This window comes from Ambystoma mexicanum, chromosome 11, assembly GCF_040938575.1.
Source record: "Ambystoma mexicanum isolate Mex_15411 chromosome 11, UKY_AmexF1_1, whole genome shotgun sequence".
NCBI classification, from domain to species: Eukaryota; Metazoa; Chordata; class Amphibia; order Caudata; family Ambystomatidae; genus Ambystoma; species Ambystoma mexicanum.
Window position 1 is genome coordinate 449,573,841 of NC_090934.1, and position 13,975 is coordinate 449,587,815.

Here is a 13,975-nt window from a genome sequence, read left to right on the forward strand (position 1 = left end):
ACATAAATTTTTCTTTCAGCAACACTCTACTTACCTTCATTGATTTTCCTAATTTTACTAAATATGGTGTCCACCCGGGTGCTGTCAATCTCTGTGCTCTCAGTCTCTCTGCTGTCAGTCTCTGTAATGTCTCCTGAGTGAAAAAGTTGTATGCAAGTAAGTAATGAGAAAAACAAAAAAGAAACAAGCACTGAAGTCGACTTGATGTATTGTGACTGCATAGACAGAACTGCTTCTCAGGTCACATATTTTGTTGATCCTACACCCACGTTAGACGGGATAATTGGTTAGTCCAACTGCAAGCCTCCAGGGCCAAAATCCTGACAGGTTTTCAGAATATCCCTCATCAAAATTAATAAGAAAAAATGTCCATACATTACAATTATTGCATGCACAATTCTCTCATGAATATTAATGAGGGGGATCCTGAAAATCGGACATATTTCCAGTATGGGGTTGGGCATCCCCGACTGGCCAAAAGCTTTGCTCAGGAAAACCACATGAACATTGACCCTTCGAGTATTGCCTCCGTTTCCCTCAAAGATCCTCAGGCACAGACTCCTGCAGTGCGAATAATGCAAAACTACTGGTTGCCACATAATGCACTCTACCCAAGTACAGAAGCACAATGCCCCACAAAGCACCGTCACACTCAAGGCGCGATTCAAAACTTGGCGCAGTGAAAGTACTAAAGAGCACGATTCACTGCACCAAATGAAGAGGCCCAGGCTCCACCAGTATTCTCAAGTGGGCCTGCGCGTCCTTAGTACACGACAGTGGACCTTCAGGATTTCGTCTGTTTTAGTTATAACGGGCGCAATCTTGAAATCTCGGCAGCATTTTTGTAAAACGACATTCATCATTTTACAAAATGCTGCTGAGAACACAGGTGTATATGAACACTTACACTTACCTATACACCAAAGTAAGCAGCTTCAACGTTGAAGCTGCTTGCTTTGGTGTAAAAGAAAGTGTTCAAATACACCCGTGTGTTTTGTATGAACATTTTGATATACACCAAACAAGGCTTCTTGTGGCACTCCTCCAGTACAACGGCACCAAAATGGTACCGTATATTTGCGCGATTTTAGCGCACATATAAAACTGGAGGAGTGCCACAAGAATACCCTTCTAAAAAGCCAGGTAACGAATGAGGCAGTTGCTAGGTTGGTTTCCAACCCATCCTAGTAACCGCCACATGTATTCTGAAAGTGGCACATTCCTACCAACTTCAAAAGAATGCACCACATTCAGAATAGGTCTTAAGTACCAAAAAGGTCTTGAAAAGGGTTAAGAATTGGGCCACAATTAACTACATATGCCAGAATGCATTCTGACTCGCTTAAATTGCTTAGGATTGGAATGAGACTCGGCATAGCCCTTGGATGCGAATACTGCCTGTATTAGTGTTTTCCATTCTTGCAAATGCGTTATTGTAGCATTGGCTTAGTAGCACGTGTTCCGAGGCACGAGTGTTTATGGCATGTGTCTGGAATGCATGTTTTGACAAAAGGAATGCAGGGGAGCGTAGAACGATGGTTGGCGCAGCAGCTGGAGAAGGGAGCCGTTTCGTGGGGCTGAAGTCATTAGACTTATTGTTATTAACTATGTTACTTTTCATGTAGTATAAATAAAGTACACTGTTGTACTTAAATTCCCTGTCAGGGCATCATTACAGTTATGCTGTCCGTTTGGGCCGTGGTGATCGCCCTCTGCCAAACTTGAGATTAAGTCGTCGCCCATCTATACAAATCTGCCCACCAAAGTTCCACCCTCAAGTTCTTTGGCAATTTCCAAACCATGGCTATTCTGCGTTTCCCCAATATGTATGCTAGATCTTTAAATGTCCCAAAATGTTTTGCACATTTCTTCCTGGTGAATCTTCCCAGTGAGCATGCTGCTGAGGATTGCACATTCAATATAATGTCTGGGCTAATTTGATTGCCATAGCTTCCCAGTAGTGTTGGACTATCGGGCATGCCCAGAACATATGCAGAATGCCCACTTCTGGCACCTTGCATTTAGGGCAGCTTTGTGTCCAAGCATTGTAAAATGTTGACATGTTGCTAGGTGTGAGGTACGCCCTGTGTGTGATAAATAGTTGTATCTGCTGCAGCCTAGCATTTCTGGATACTTGGTATCACAGGATGTTTTTCCAGCTACTTTCTGTGAATTGTACACCAACGTCTCCTTTCCATTTTTCCTGCACCTGTAGTACACCATCTGTCATGCTAGAGATAAGCAACTCGTATATGCGAGAGGCGTCTACCGTGCTGGTAGAGTCCATTTGGTGCATTAGTTCTGGCCGTTTTGATTGGAGTGCTTTTACCATTTTCATGTATGTGATGTATTTCCCCTTGTGTATGCCCGTTTAAGTCTTGAAAACTTGTTACGTCGCCTTTTGTGAACAAGTCCTCTACGGTTGCTACCCCCAAGGGCTCCCAGTGTATTTAACCTCGTTTGTTGTGTGTGCGCTTCCAATGTAACCAGTGGAATGTGTGCAGAAAATGGGGTGTTCAGCTTAAATATTTTGCAAGTAATGGTATGTATTGATCATTTATATAGTGCATATACACAGGCAAGTGATTCAAAGCGCTCATGCTCTTTGCCAGATACTTTTCCCGAATATGCACAAGTGATGGGGGCGTGTCAGGTGGGCATTCTTTAACCATAGGACTTCTTTAAGGAAGTAGGGCCTGCTGGGCTCCTGTAGCAGAGCGGAATCTAGTGAGAGTTCATCCGATAGCCAATTTTCTACAATCTGCAATTGGCTAGTTAGAAAATAGAATCGAAATTAGGCAGTTGAATCCCTCAACTTTTGTATGGGTGGCATAATGTGGACAAAGCTAGCCTACTCCTGCTATTGTGCCATAGGAATCTTCTACATATTGAGACTCATTCTGTGAAGAACTTCTTGGGTATGTAGTACGGAATATTACAGAAGAAATTCAGCATTCTGGGCAACACCACCATTTTCAATAGTGAGGCTCTGCCCATGAGAAACATGAAGTTGAGACCACAAGTTCATGGACTTTTCAACATCACGTAGTGCTTGTAGGGTATTGTTCTCATGCTCCCTTGTTGTTTGAGATAGACATCCACCCAAAGGTGTTTGTGTGCCATTGTATCTGTAACACCGGTTTGGGTATGTCTGACCTTTCACAAATTACCCTCAGCAATTGGACCTAAAAACATTTGACCTTTTTACCAAATTGACGTCCATTGTCAAGGATGCGGGTGACACCCCTGCAACCCTCTTTTGACCTACTTACATGAACATGAGGAGCAAGGACATCCCTGCACCTCATGTTCAGGTAAGTAGTTATTAAACGATTTGACTAAAACAAAAATGTCACTATCCGGATGCAAAAAAGGTCAATTTGGTCAAAAGTTCAAATGTTTTAGGTCAAATAGCCTAATACCGTAACACCAGTAGCTAGTTTTCTGCCAGCTCCGAGACCTGCCAGTGGGAACAGACAATTTATCTGGGCTCATCGTGATGCCTGATAGTTCCACAAATCTGTCTAGCATCTCTAATTTGTATTCCAAGTTTGTTTTTGTGTGTTGTATGTAGAGCAGCAGGTTGTCCACTTACGTGGAGACCAGATGGTTTTTGCCCTCCAACATTATACCTGCTTCTGCATATTCTTGCCCGAGGTATGCTGCTTTAAAAGCTAGAATAAAAAGCGTGGGGGACAGGGGGAATCCCTGTCATACCTTTCCCCAGCTACCATGGCTCCGATATCTGGCTACCCGTTTTGACTCTTGCTATAGGTTTGTTGTACAATAACATTACCCATCTAATGAAATCTGTTCCTAGTCCGAATTTATACAAAGTGGCTTCTAGACATGGCCATTTTATAGAAAAGCTTTAATCGTGTCTAAAGATGCTACTGCGTAGTGCTTTGTGAGGTTATTGGTACCATGTATAATGCAGTTTTTGTATTCGTTCAGGTCTTCAGATTTCTTGGGAGTGAGATCTGGAGGTCAAACTTTTCTTGACCAGCAGTGATCAGACAATATATTAGATGGGATTTTTTCTTCTTTCTACCCCATAATTTCTCCTGACAAAGGGGGTTCTTATGAAGTTTGAAGAAAGTTTTTTTGGCGAGAATATGTTCTCCAACATTGTGGATGTTGGACTTCTGCCTCCAGAACCTTCTATGCTGGATGTTCTTATTGTCCTTAGCTACTTTCTTCTTATAAGTATGCATTAGTGTTCTACGTGTCACTTTTAAGAGTTCATATAAGGTGCTCTTCAAAAGTATCATTTTTGTTCCATGTTTTATTTGCCTGCCATTTGATTTGCCCTCTGCCCCCCGCTTTGTTTTCTTTCTGCGGAAAGTTGAGGGAGTATGCAAGCACTGACGGCCTCGGCGCAGGCCGCAGAACGGTCATGGTGCATTCCTTTGTTTGTGGATGTTGCCAGGCAATGGCACCTGTAATGCTGGAGGGTGCTTTTCTCTGCAGCCCAGGAAACACAGTCGCTCACTGTGAGCTTGCGCCCTGAGGACTCAGTATTTTAGGCAGCGCCAGGCCCTGTGGGTCCTCCTTTCCACAAGCAATGCCAGAAACTTGACGGCAGGGAAGGGCGCAGAAGCATAAATACCTCACGATTGCATTTTATGTTCTCTCTGCATGGCTCCATATTCATCGTGGATGTGGGCAGTCTGTCCCAGTCCGTCCCTCTCTTTCCGGGTCACATGTCATCCTCCCATCTTCAAGAGCACACTACTCAGCAGGCTGTATTAGGCAGTGGCCTAGTCACAATGCACACCAACATTATGATTTCAGAGGTAACATGCTACATCTGAAGATTTCAAAGAAGGCCTTTGTCCAAAAGACCTTCCTGAATCTCCACCTTCTTTAACGTATTAAGTCACCTTTTTTGTAATGTGGCCAGTGAAACCCCTGACAACATTAACGGATTCCATGCTTTAACTTAGGAGATCCTTGGATTTCATGGGCATTTGGTCTGATATAGAAAAAGGTCCCATCATAATCCGCAGGGTGGCCACCCTCTGAATATTTCTCCACACTCAAGGAACTAGTGGTTTTCTGTGGATATTTTCTAAGATTTTGGATTTAATCCCATCGACTCCAAGCAAGACTAAGACTTGTTCTCAAAGTCGATCAGTGTCACGTCAGACTAGGCTAGACTGGATGCCGGTTGTATTTTAAAGTCTTACCCTGAATGCTGGCACTGCTATTGCCACTTGTCTCATCACCTCCAATAATCTTGTTGGAGCTGACCCCATAAAACCTACACTCTGGTTTGGGGACTTGTTCAATCTATTTCTGATGTTTTCCGTGGCCCTTCTGCCTTACTGAGTGAGAAATCCAATAGTTTTTTGGGGTACCCCCCCACCATTTACCGCACCTAAACAACTTCTTCTGCATTCACTTCGTCAGACATTTAGTCCTTCATGCATGTATTTCTTACTTTTATTTTTTCTTCATTTTCACAATGAAATGGTGGAAATGGATATGGTGCGGTTAGCTGTAAGGTTAGAGTTGAGGTTAGAGTTGGGTTCATGGTGGGGTAGCAGGAAGAATATAGGTGAGAAAAGTGGGGGTTTCAGGCGTTCTACCCCTGTAATGACAAAGTGAATGTTAGAACAAATGAAATACAAAAGAAGTAGTGATATGAAGTAAATGTGACATAGTGCATGTATGGTGAAGTGAATGCAGAAGTAGTAAAGGCATCCATCCATTTAGAGCCCCAACCATGGTGTTAGACATGCTTATTTATGGTTTATATATCAATTCATGCCAGACTCCACCCGCTTCTAAGTGAGTGCGGGAGTTATCAAACCCATGTTGCACAACATTAGTCTGTTCCCACGACAAGAAATTTGCCCCTGCAATATCCTACTAGGATAGGGGTCACTTAATTCCCCGTTAAAACAACCTTTCAGATTTCTCATTGCACAAGTCTCCGAAGCTTCCCTGTTGCCCGGGATCGGGCTGGAAAATAATTGCGCACACAGGATTTGGTCAGCAACCTTCTTTTATTACAACTTCAACTTAACTGGCGCCAAGCGCGCCTTTCCCAAAAACCCCTTTCCCTGAACGTGCGGGATGACGCCTGCCTCTTTGTGGCCAGGGCCATCATTAACCCTGCAGTGGCGGGCAACACCACCCCCGGACAAAATGTCCAAACGTCCTCTTAGCATTCTTCGACCAGTCATGTTGGTCTCCTAATGACTTGCTGCGGTCTCTTGTGGCGTTCCTCTGTTTCTCTGCCATTCTGAGCATCCTCCGCTAGATCTGTTCTGTTAGCATCTTCGTTTGGCAGAATCCACAAGTCTGTTGGCAGTTCCTGGTGATGGCCTTGTCCTGGTTTTGGGCTGTCACCATTGTTCCTTTTATCGCTGTGACTCATTGGGCTCGGAGAATATCGAAAGTCCGTCTTTCGTAACATGGGCTGTTGTACCAGCACCTCATCTCCAATATGGAAGTCTTTTGGCGTCGCCTTCCGCCTTGTGTCAGTGTCCTGCTTCGCTGTCAGTTTTCCTTCAGCGTCTCGCTGCAGTATTTCCGCATCTGGGTTTGCTGTCGCTGATGGTTTCCTGGGACACGTGTGCGTGCCTCGTACTGGACCACGAGTTCGGCGGGCGTTGTTGTTCGTGGCTTCGTGGGGCGTGTTTTGATAATCTCTAAGGAGTCGGCATATTGCTTGATGTGGGTTGACTGCTTCTATTCGGGCCCTTTGAATTGTCTTTGACGCCATGAATCGTTCCCCCATTCCATTTGCTTGAGGGTTTAATCTTCAGGTGTTTGAAGCCTAGATTGTTTGCTAACGCTGTGAATTCATATCCACAGAAAGGTGGTCCATTATCCGACTTAATCACTCTGGGGATTCCCCATTCGCTCAGGAATTCCTCTAGTATTGAGGCCACTTGGGGAAATGCTGTAGTGGCTACTTTCTTCACAATGGGGAATCATGAGTGTTCGTCTATCAGGAGTAGGAAATATTCGCCTGACTCTGTTGGTCCGTAAAATTCTATGGCCACTCTTTCCCAAGGGTGGCCTGGTATTTGGGTGTTGTAGAGGTGCCGGAGGTTTGGCTGGGGATGTGCACTGACAGGCGTGGCAGTTTGACCCATTCGTCCACTGTGGCATCTAGGAATGAGAACCAGACGTGACATCTCAGTTGCCTTTGTATTTTCGGCTCCTCTGTGACCTTCATATGCGGTGCAGATGACATCTTTCCTCAGAGCAGCCGGGATTACAATACAGCATCCTCTGAGCAGGATAGTGGTCTTTTACCGCTAGTTCATTGTGTAGTCTCGCTAGTCTCAATTTCTTCTCTGCACACCTCCAGGTGGGCCAACATTGCTAGTCGGTGGTCTCTCCACTTGTTGGCTGACGTCAGGCTATTGGTGAGGGCAATAGTGGGGTCCGCCGCCGATGCTGCAGCGACTGTTTCTATGGAGAGCGCAGGTGGTAGTGAGTTCAGCGCCACGTAGTTGACATATGCAACATCCCCTCTCCTGGTTAGTGGGGCACCTTCCGGGTGTCATGACAGGTAGTCGGCAGGGTTCAGCTCCAGGTGGATGAATTATATTGTAGTCATATTCTTGCAGGCGAGTGCCCCAGCATTCTATTCTTGGAGGCATTTTGGTGTGTGGATTGCTAAACAGACAGTGCTTGGTGATCTGTTTTTAGGGTAAATCTTTTTCTGATTAGAAAGGAAAATGTTCACATGCTCAGACTGAGGCTAGGCTTTTCTGCCTGGGAGTATGCCATTTCCGAGGTAGATAATGCCCCGCTTGCATATGCAACCACGTGCCTGGGGTTGAAGTCTGTTCCGCTTGTCTGTGCCAAGATCGCACCAGATCTACTGGACTCACGTCTACTATCACTTCCGTGTGCCAGGTCAGGTTGAAATATGCTAGACGATGTGCCTCAGTGAGGGCTTTCCTGAAGTCGTTGAAAGCACTTTTGCATCTGGAGTCCAGTCAAAAATTGCCTCCTTCTGTAGCAGCTTCCTGAGTGGTTCTGTGAGGGATGCATAGTGTGGATATACCTGGTGCAGTAGCCAGCCATACCGAGGAAGGAGCAGACATCAGCAGCCTGTTGTGGTTCTTGGAGGTTTGTGATGGTGTCCACTTTCTCAGGGTCAGGCATCATTCCTTTACTTGAAAAGATGTGTCCAAAAAATGTGAGCTTTGCCTTGCTGAAATGGCATTTTTCAATATTAAGCGTGAGGCCAGCGGCTTGTATTGCCTCACAAGTGGCAAATAGGGCGGTGTCATGATCTTTTGACGAGCCCAAAATAAGAATGTCGCTGTAGTTTAGGGTTCCACGTATTGGCCTGATTTGTCGTACCGTTTCAGCGGCTGAGGAGATGCCAAAATTTAGTCTGCGATATCTGAATAACCGGTCATGGGTTGCGATTGCTCTGGAGTCAGGATGCAATTCCAGTTGGTGGTAGCCCTGTCTTAATGGAGTTTTGAGAACATGCGGGCATTGTTCAGTTGCACAATCATGTCTTCGATGCATGAGCCTGGGTGTCTTTCACGCTGGATGGCAGTGTTTGCTACTCTCATGTCCACACACAGGCGTAATATGCCCCCTTTTTTGGGCACTACGACCAGGGGGGGGACACCCATGGAGTTGGTCCTGTTGCTGGTTCGATGATCGCCATCAGCGAGTAGTTGTTGAAGTTCGCGTGACACTGCCTCTTGGAGGTGAAAACCGACTCTCCGCGGGTGTTGTGGCACGGGTCTCACTCTGGGGTCTAAGTGCAGCTTGATTGGGGGACCTTTGAGTTTCCCCCAAGGCCAATGCATATGTTTGGGAACTTTAGTGCGATGTCAGTCTTTGAGACTAGGGTAGATGGTTGCTCGTGGACTACTGTTCTGATCTGTTCCTTCGGCTCTTGGCGGATCGTGGTTGAGGTGATTGCGTCTCCAGCTCCCACGTGGATCTCGATCAGGCCTAGGCAAGAGGCGGTGTGATAACTAAGCAGGCATCTCCCTTTTGTGAGGGATCTAATCACATGAATGGTGGTGAAGTATCCAATTGTCTGAAGGGGTGTGGCTGCACCCCATTGGAAGATTCTGGAGTGTGAAGGTGCAAGTATTGGTGGACTTGGGATTTTTATATAGTCTTGTTCACCCATAATGTTCACGGTGGCGCCCGAGTCTACCATGAAGTGGAAAAGGGTGTTCTCCATTTTGATGGTATTTTTGGGGCTTCCCTGGCCTCTTCATTGTCAAGCACAAGGTTGACATATTCCTCTCGATTGTGCGGATCGTATAGTGCATAGTATGCGGATGCTGGTGGATCATAGTAGTAAGTGTCCTCACCACACCCTTATGGAGGGTGGTCGTATTCCTCTGTTAGATGTGTCCATCCTGTGTAGTCGGGTGCATGAGCGAATTCATGATCTTGGTACCCGTAAACAGCTCTTACATATCGCTTTTGGTTTTGTTGATCGTATCTTTGTGATCCATATTGGAGACGCATCTGGCGGCGAGACATTCTGACTGGCGATAATGGTGGCATCGCAGGGAAAGGTTTCCCTTCTCTACATACGGATTGAAAATGTCCTTCCCTCCCGCAGTTTGTGCACCTTTGTGACAACGCTGTGCAGAATCCTGAGTGTGGAAATGCCATGCCGCAGCGATAACAGTCTCTGTTGACGTGGTATTTGCTGGGTTTGTGGCCTGTATGGGTATGGATTTTTGTCGTTTAGGCAAGGTGGTTGGACAGCGGTTAGGAGTTCCGTTGTATCTTGTTTTGGGTTGTTAGTGCTGGTCATGAATGCGGCTGGTGCATCAACTCTTTCGAATATGCGAGCAAGCTCACTGACTTCGTGGATGGTGTTTTTTTTTTTTTTTTTTTTTTTAACAACTGCTTTTTGGGTGCGGGTGATAGGCAGCCTTCTATGACTCTAAGGCTTATTGCTTCTTCCAGAGAAAATGCATCAAATTGGCATTGCGCTCCTTTCACTCTTAGGTGGGTAATGAATTTGCCCACCGTGTTCCCAGTCACCGTAGGAAACTGGTTGAAAAGGTATCTTTCATAATCGTGATTTGGCTCGATTAGGAGTAGCTTGTCTAGGGCTTTGATTAACGCTGCAAAAGCGTTTTGTTCAGCTGCTGGGATTGTCTTCACAATGGTCTTTATCCCCCCACCCTCCCGACTAGATTAAGGAAGATGTCCCTTATGTGAGGCCAGTCGCCGTCTCCCGACCCTCACAAAGTGTTGGAAGTCTTCCATCCACTCAGTCCACCTTGGCCCCTTCGTGGCTTGTGGCGTCGTGGTGAATGGCGGTGGCATCCGTAGCTGGATGGACTGGGTTGCGCGGGCTGGCTGGGATGATGCTGGGTTGCTCCTCCCGAGTTGTGTCTGGCTTTTGTGGCGCTAGTGTAGGAGGACTACCCCTGTATGTGGGGTATTTGTGCAAATACCTCACCCCCTTGGGTGGAAAACCTTCAAAATGGCAGCATGGCAGTGGCTCAGTTAGATGGGGGGGGAACCACGTGGGCCAGTGAGGAGTAGGCGTGTTGGGCCTTATGCACGGGCGAACAGTACTTTCGCATGTATGTAATTACAGCAACCGGCCTGTGAGTGGGGTCGGGGATCCACTCACCGTTGATTTACCGCAAGTTGTAGGAGATTGATAACTCGGCGTTCCCTTGGGAGGGGGCTGGCAGTTTCCTGTGAGATGCATTAGCCGTTCCTCATGGCTGCGTGTTAACTCGAGGTGCGGCGGGCTGCCGGCGTGGTCAGGAGTTATGAAGGATCAGGGCGGGCTGCTCGTTTGGAATGTGGGCCCCGCGGGTCACCGGCTCGGTGAGGAGGAAGTGGCGTAATGGGCAGACTGCCCGACTTCGGTGCACGGCAGGAAGGGGAGGAACGTGCGGCCTGCCCGATGCGGTTATGTGCCGCCTGCCGGAGGGCAGGTGCCTGCAGGCAGAGGGGAAACATGAAGCCCTTGCGGTGGGATCGCTGTGGTCATGGGATGAGGAGGAGTGGTAGCCAGCACTAGGCCAAAGGAGTCCAGCGGAATTCTGGTGCGGAGGACTCGTGTGTGGGCTGGGACGGTACTCGTCGCCAGTGGTGCCTGGGATCGGGCTGGAAAATAATATCACACACACACACACACACACACACACACACACAGGATTTGGTCAGCAACCTTCTTTTACAACTTCAAATTCACTGCGCTATGTGCGCCTTTCCCAAAAACCCCTTTCGCTGAAAGTGCGTGATGACGCCTGTCTCTTTGTGGGCAGGGCTATCATTAACCCTGCAGTGGCGGGCAACATTCCCAACTCACAATTGCTTCCCTCTTTCTCTGCCAGCTGTGCTAACAACTCGCATTTCTTCATATTGCCCTGTCTCGAAATATCAAAGAGCTTTCTGTTCTGTTAGCTGTACCCATTGAAGTTCCATAGTCATGTGATTTGACGCAAATTACTCCCACATCCAGGATATCTAACACTGCAACCATGGCAGGAGGAGAACAAAGGGGTGGGAACTGGCGTGGTTAAAGATGATAAAGGCAAATGGAGTTCAGGCAAGCTTCCTTCATGTTCATTTGGACTTTTAGTTTCTTCGTCCAGGGGGCCCAGTTGAATGGGTAACCAGATCATGTTCCCTCTGGTACAGATGCTTTCCAGGATCATCAACTTTGTCAGGTTGCAATCTTGCTCATCCTTAGCTGACATTCTGACTTCAGAAAGCAATTATTTCCGTTATTTCCAAACCCATTCCCCACAGGACATGGCAGGCTCTGGCTCCCCTGTTCTGCGCATGACAGAAACCAGAGCTGGTTCCTTGCGTGCATGAAGCATTGGAGCCCGAGATGCCTACCTGCAGTGCAGAGGAGTTCCTTGGCGCATCAACGGATTTTGGAAAAGGTAAGAGCATGTTTTTTGTTTATGCAAATGTGCGTACATGAAAGGTGTGTGTATATAAATATTATGTAATGTGTGCGAGATGAGTGCATGATGGTGGCAGGGTGTGAGTGAAGTGGATGGGTGCACGTGTGAATGTGTGCGCTTGTGTTCAATGCCTAGATTACTTATCAGTAATCTGTTAGTCCTACTCTTTCTCATCCGAGTACTTGCCCACGACCCACCTTGCCTCATGCATTATCACTGGGATGAGGAATAGGGATGTGGAGGTAACGCTGGGTGGGATCGCTGTGGTCCCACAGGGACCGGATTCAGGGGGTTGGAGCATGCGAGTGGCAAGAAGAGTGGATATGTCAGGCGCATGGGTCGGTAGGGGGTGCGCCATCACGTAATGGGCATCCAGGCATGGACCTACGCTAAAATTTCAGGAGTGGGGGATAACCTTTAAAATGTTGGGGGAGGCACCATCTTCAGAGACTGGAGGGCAAACACACTTGTGTGGGGACATCTAATTTCCACATTCTAATGTTACTATTCTAGTGCATCTTCAATGTTACCAGATGTTAATTCTCTCCCTTAGGTCTGAAAGCATCCACCCAAGAACTGCTGAATGAGCCGACTCCAGTCCCCCCCCAGCCATCCAACCACTAGCCTGACATGCAAGTACTTACCCCATCATGATTGCAATTGGCTACAAATGTACGTGTACAAATGAAGGTGCCAACAATGATAAGTAATTGCTGGGCCTTTGTTAACTGTGAAGCCACGGACACAGTTTACTGTATTTTGTTCTGTCCTGCTACAGCTCTGTAGGTCAACCAGGTAAATCCCAATCAGCCCGAAAGCTGTTGCATCACTGTGGGTGTCCATGATATAGGTTTAGTGGCTAGGCTCGCATTTTTGTACAGCCAGTGTAGTCATTCCTTAATGTGGCATGTCATTTCTACAGGGCATTTATGATTGTTATTATCGGACTAGACTGACATTTGGATGCAGCCAGTCTAGCCATTTCTTACTGCGCATTGTATATTCTTCTGAGGATCTACAATAAAGTAATCATGGTAAGTGTTATTACGTGGTAAGATTGGCCTTTTGGTGCTGCCAGTCTCGGTATGTCTTACTGTGGCATGCAGGCAAAACAGAACATGACTAAGAACGACTACTCCTGTCTCAGTCTGCTTTACACCAGGCAATATTTCAAAAAATGTTGGTTACTAGGTAAATTCCAAAATCTTTATCATGTCCCACACTTAAATATACCTTTAAAACAAATTGTATTCAAACAACAATTTCACATATAAAAGGATTTGAAAAAAAAATAAAATTTGCACTTTCTACAGGCCACACATACATAAAACAAATTTCAACAATCTCCTCAGTATGATCCTTTTCAAAAAATGTGTGGTTAGTACGTGACATAAACATGTATGTACGCAATTTCTGACAGTTTCCCTATTATCACACAGTTTTCTGTATTTGTCAACAAAGGCTATTCCTTACCACCGTTTATTCAGAAAGAGAGTTAACTTATTCTCTCTTGTATATTGGAGTTTCTAGTATCCCTTGGATAGGTCTACATATGTTTCGGCACACCATCCCTAGTGTCTTATCTTTTTTATTATAGCCATCTTCAGGACAAATTGTATTCATTTCGGTGAACAGACTATACTGTGGCATGGCATTTTTTTACTGTGCATAATCAAGGCTATAGCAAACATGATAAGTGTCATTACATGTCTTGACTACATTGTGCAGCCAGATCTGGTGGCATTGCATTTTTAATAGCCAAGCAGTAAAATAGATCAGCGGGTTTCACGCTCGCTTCTGCGATCTGCGTTTGATCTGCAGGTCGCAGGTTCAAATCGTGGCACGGCCAACTCATCTTTTCATTCTATGAGCACCAACTTCAGTTGGGATGATAATTGTATGCAAATATGTTCCATGTACGGCGCATTGGCAAAAACGCAATACAAAATAACAAATCAGTATAATTAATGCTCTTGTGCATTGAAAGTGACTTGCATGTATTAGATGTTTGGATACTGTATTATCGCAGCAACCGTCAATGTAAGGGATCTACTTTTCATATAATGACAATA

General features: G+C 46.1%; 1 protein-coding gene across 1 annotated transcript in view; it reads right to left on the reverse strand.

Moving 5' to 3' along the window:
- LOC138503500 (astacin-like metalloendopeptidase) overlaps positions 1 to 13,975 on the reverse strand; it is a 485,620-nt gene that overhangs the window by 380,949 nt on the left and 90,696 nt on the right. Inside the window, exon 3 of the mRNA XM_069623281.1 lies at positions 35 to 133. Coding sequence (XP_069479382.1) covers positions 35 to 133 — 99 coding nt within the window. The remainder of the gene's footprint in view (positions 1 to 34; positions 134 to 13,975) is intronic.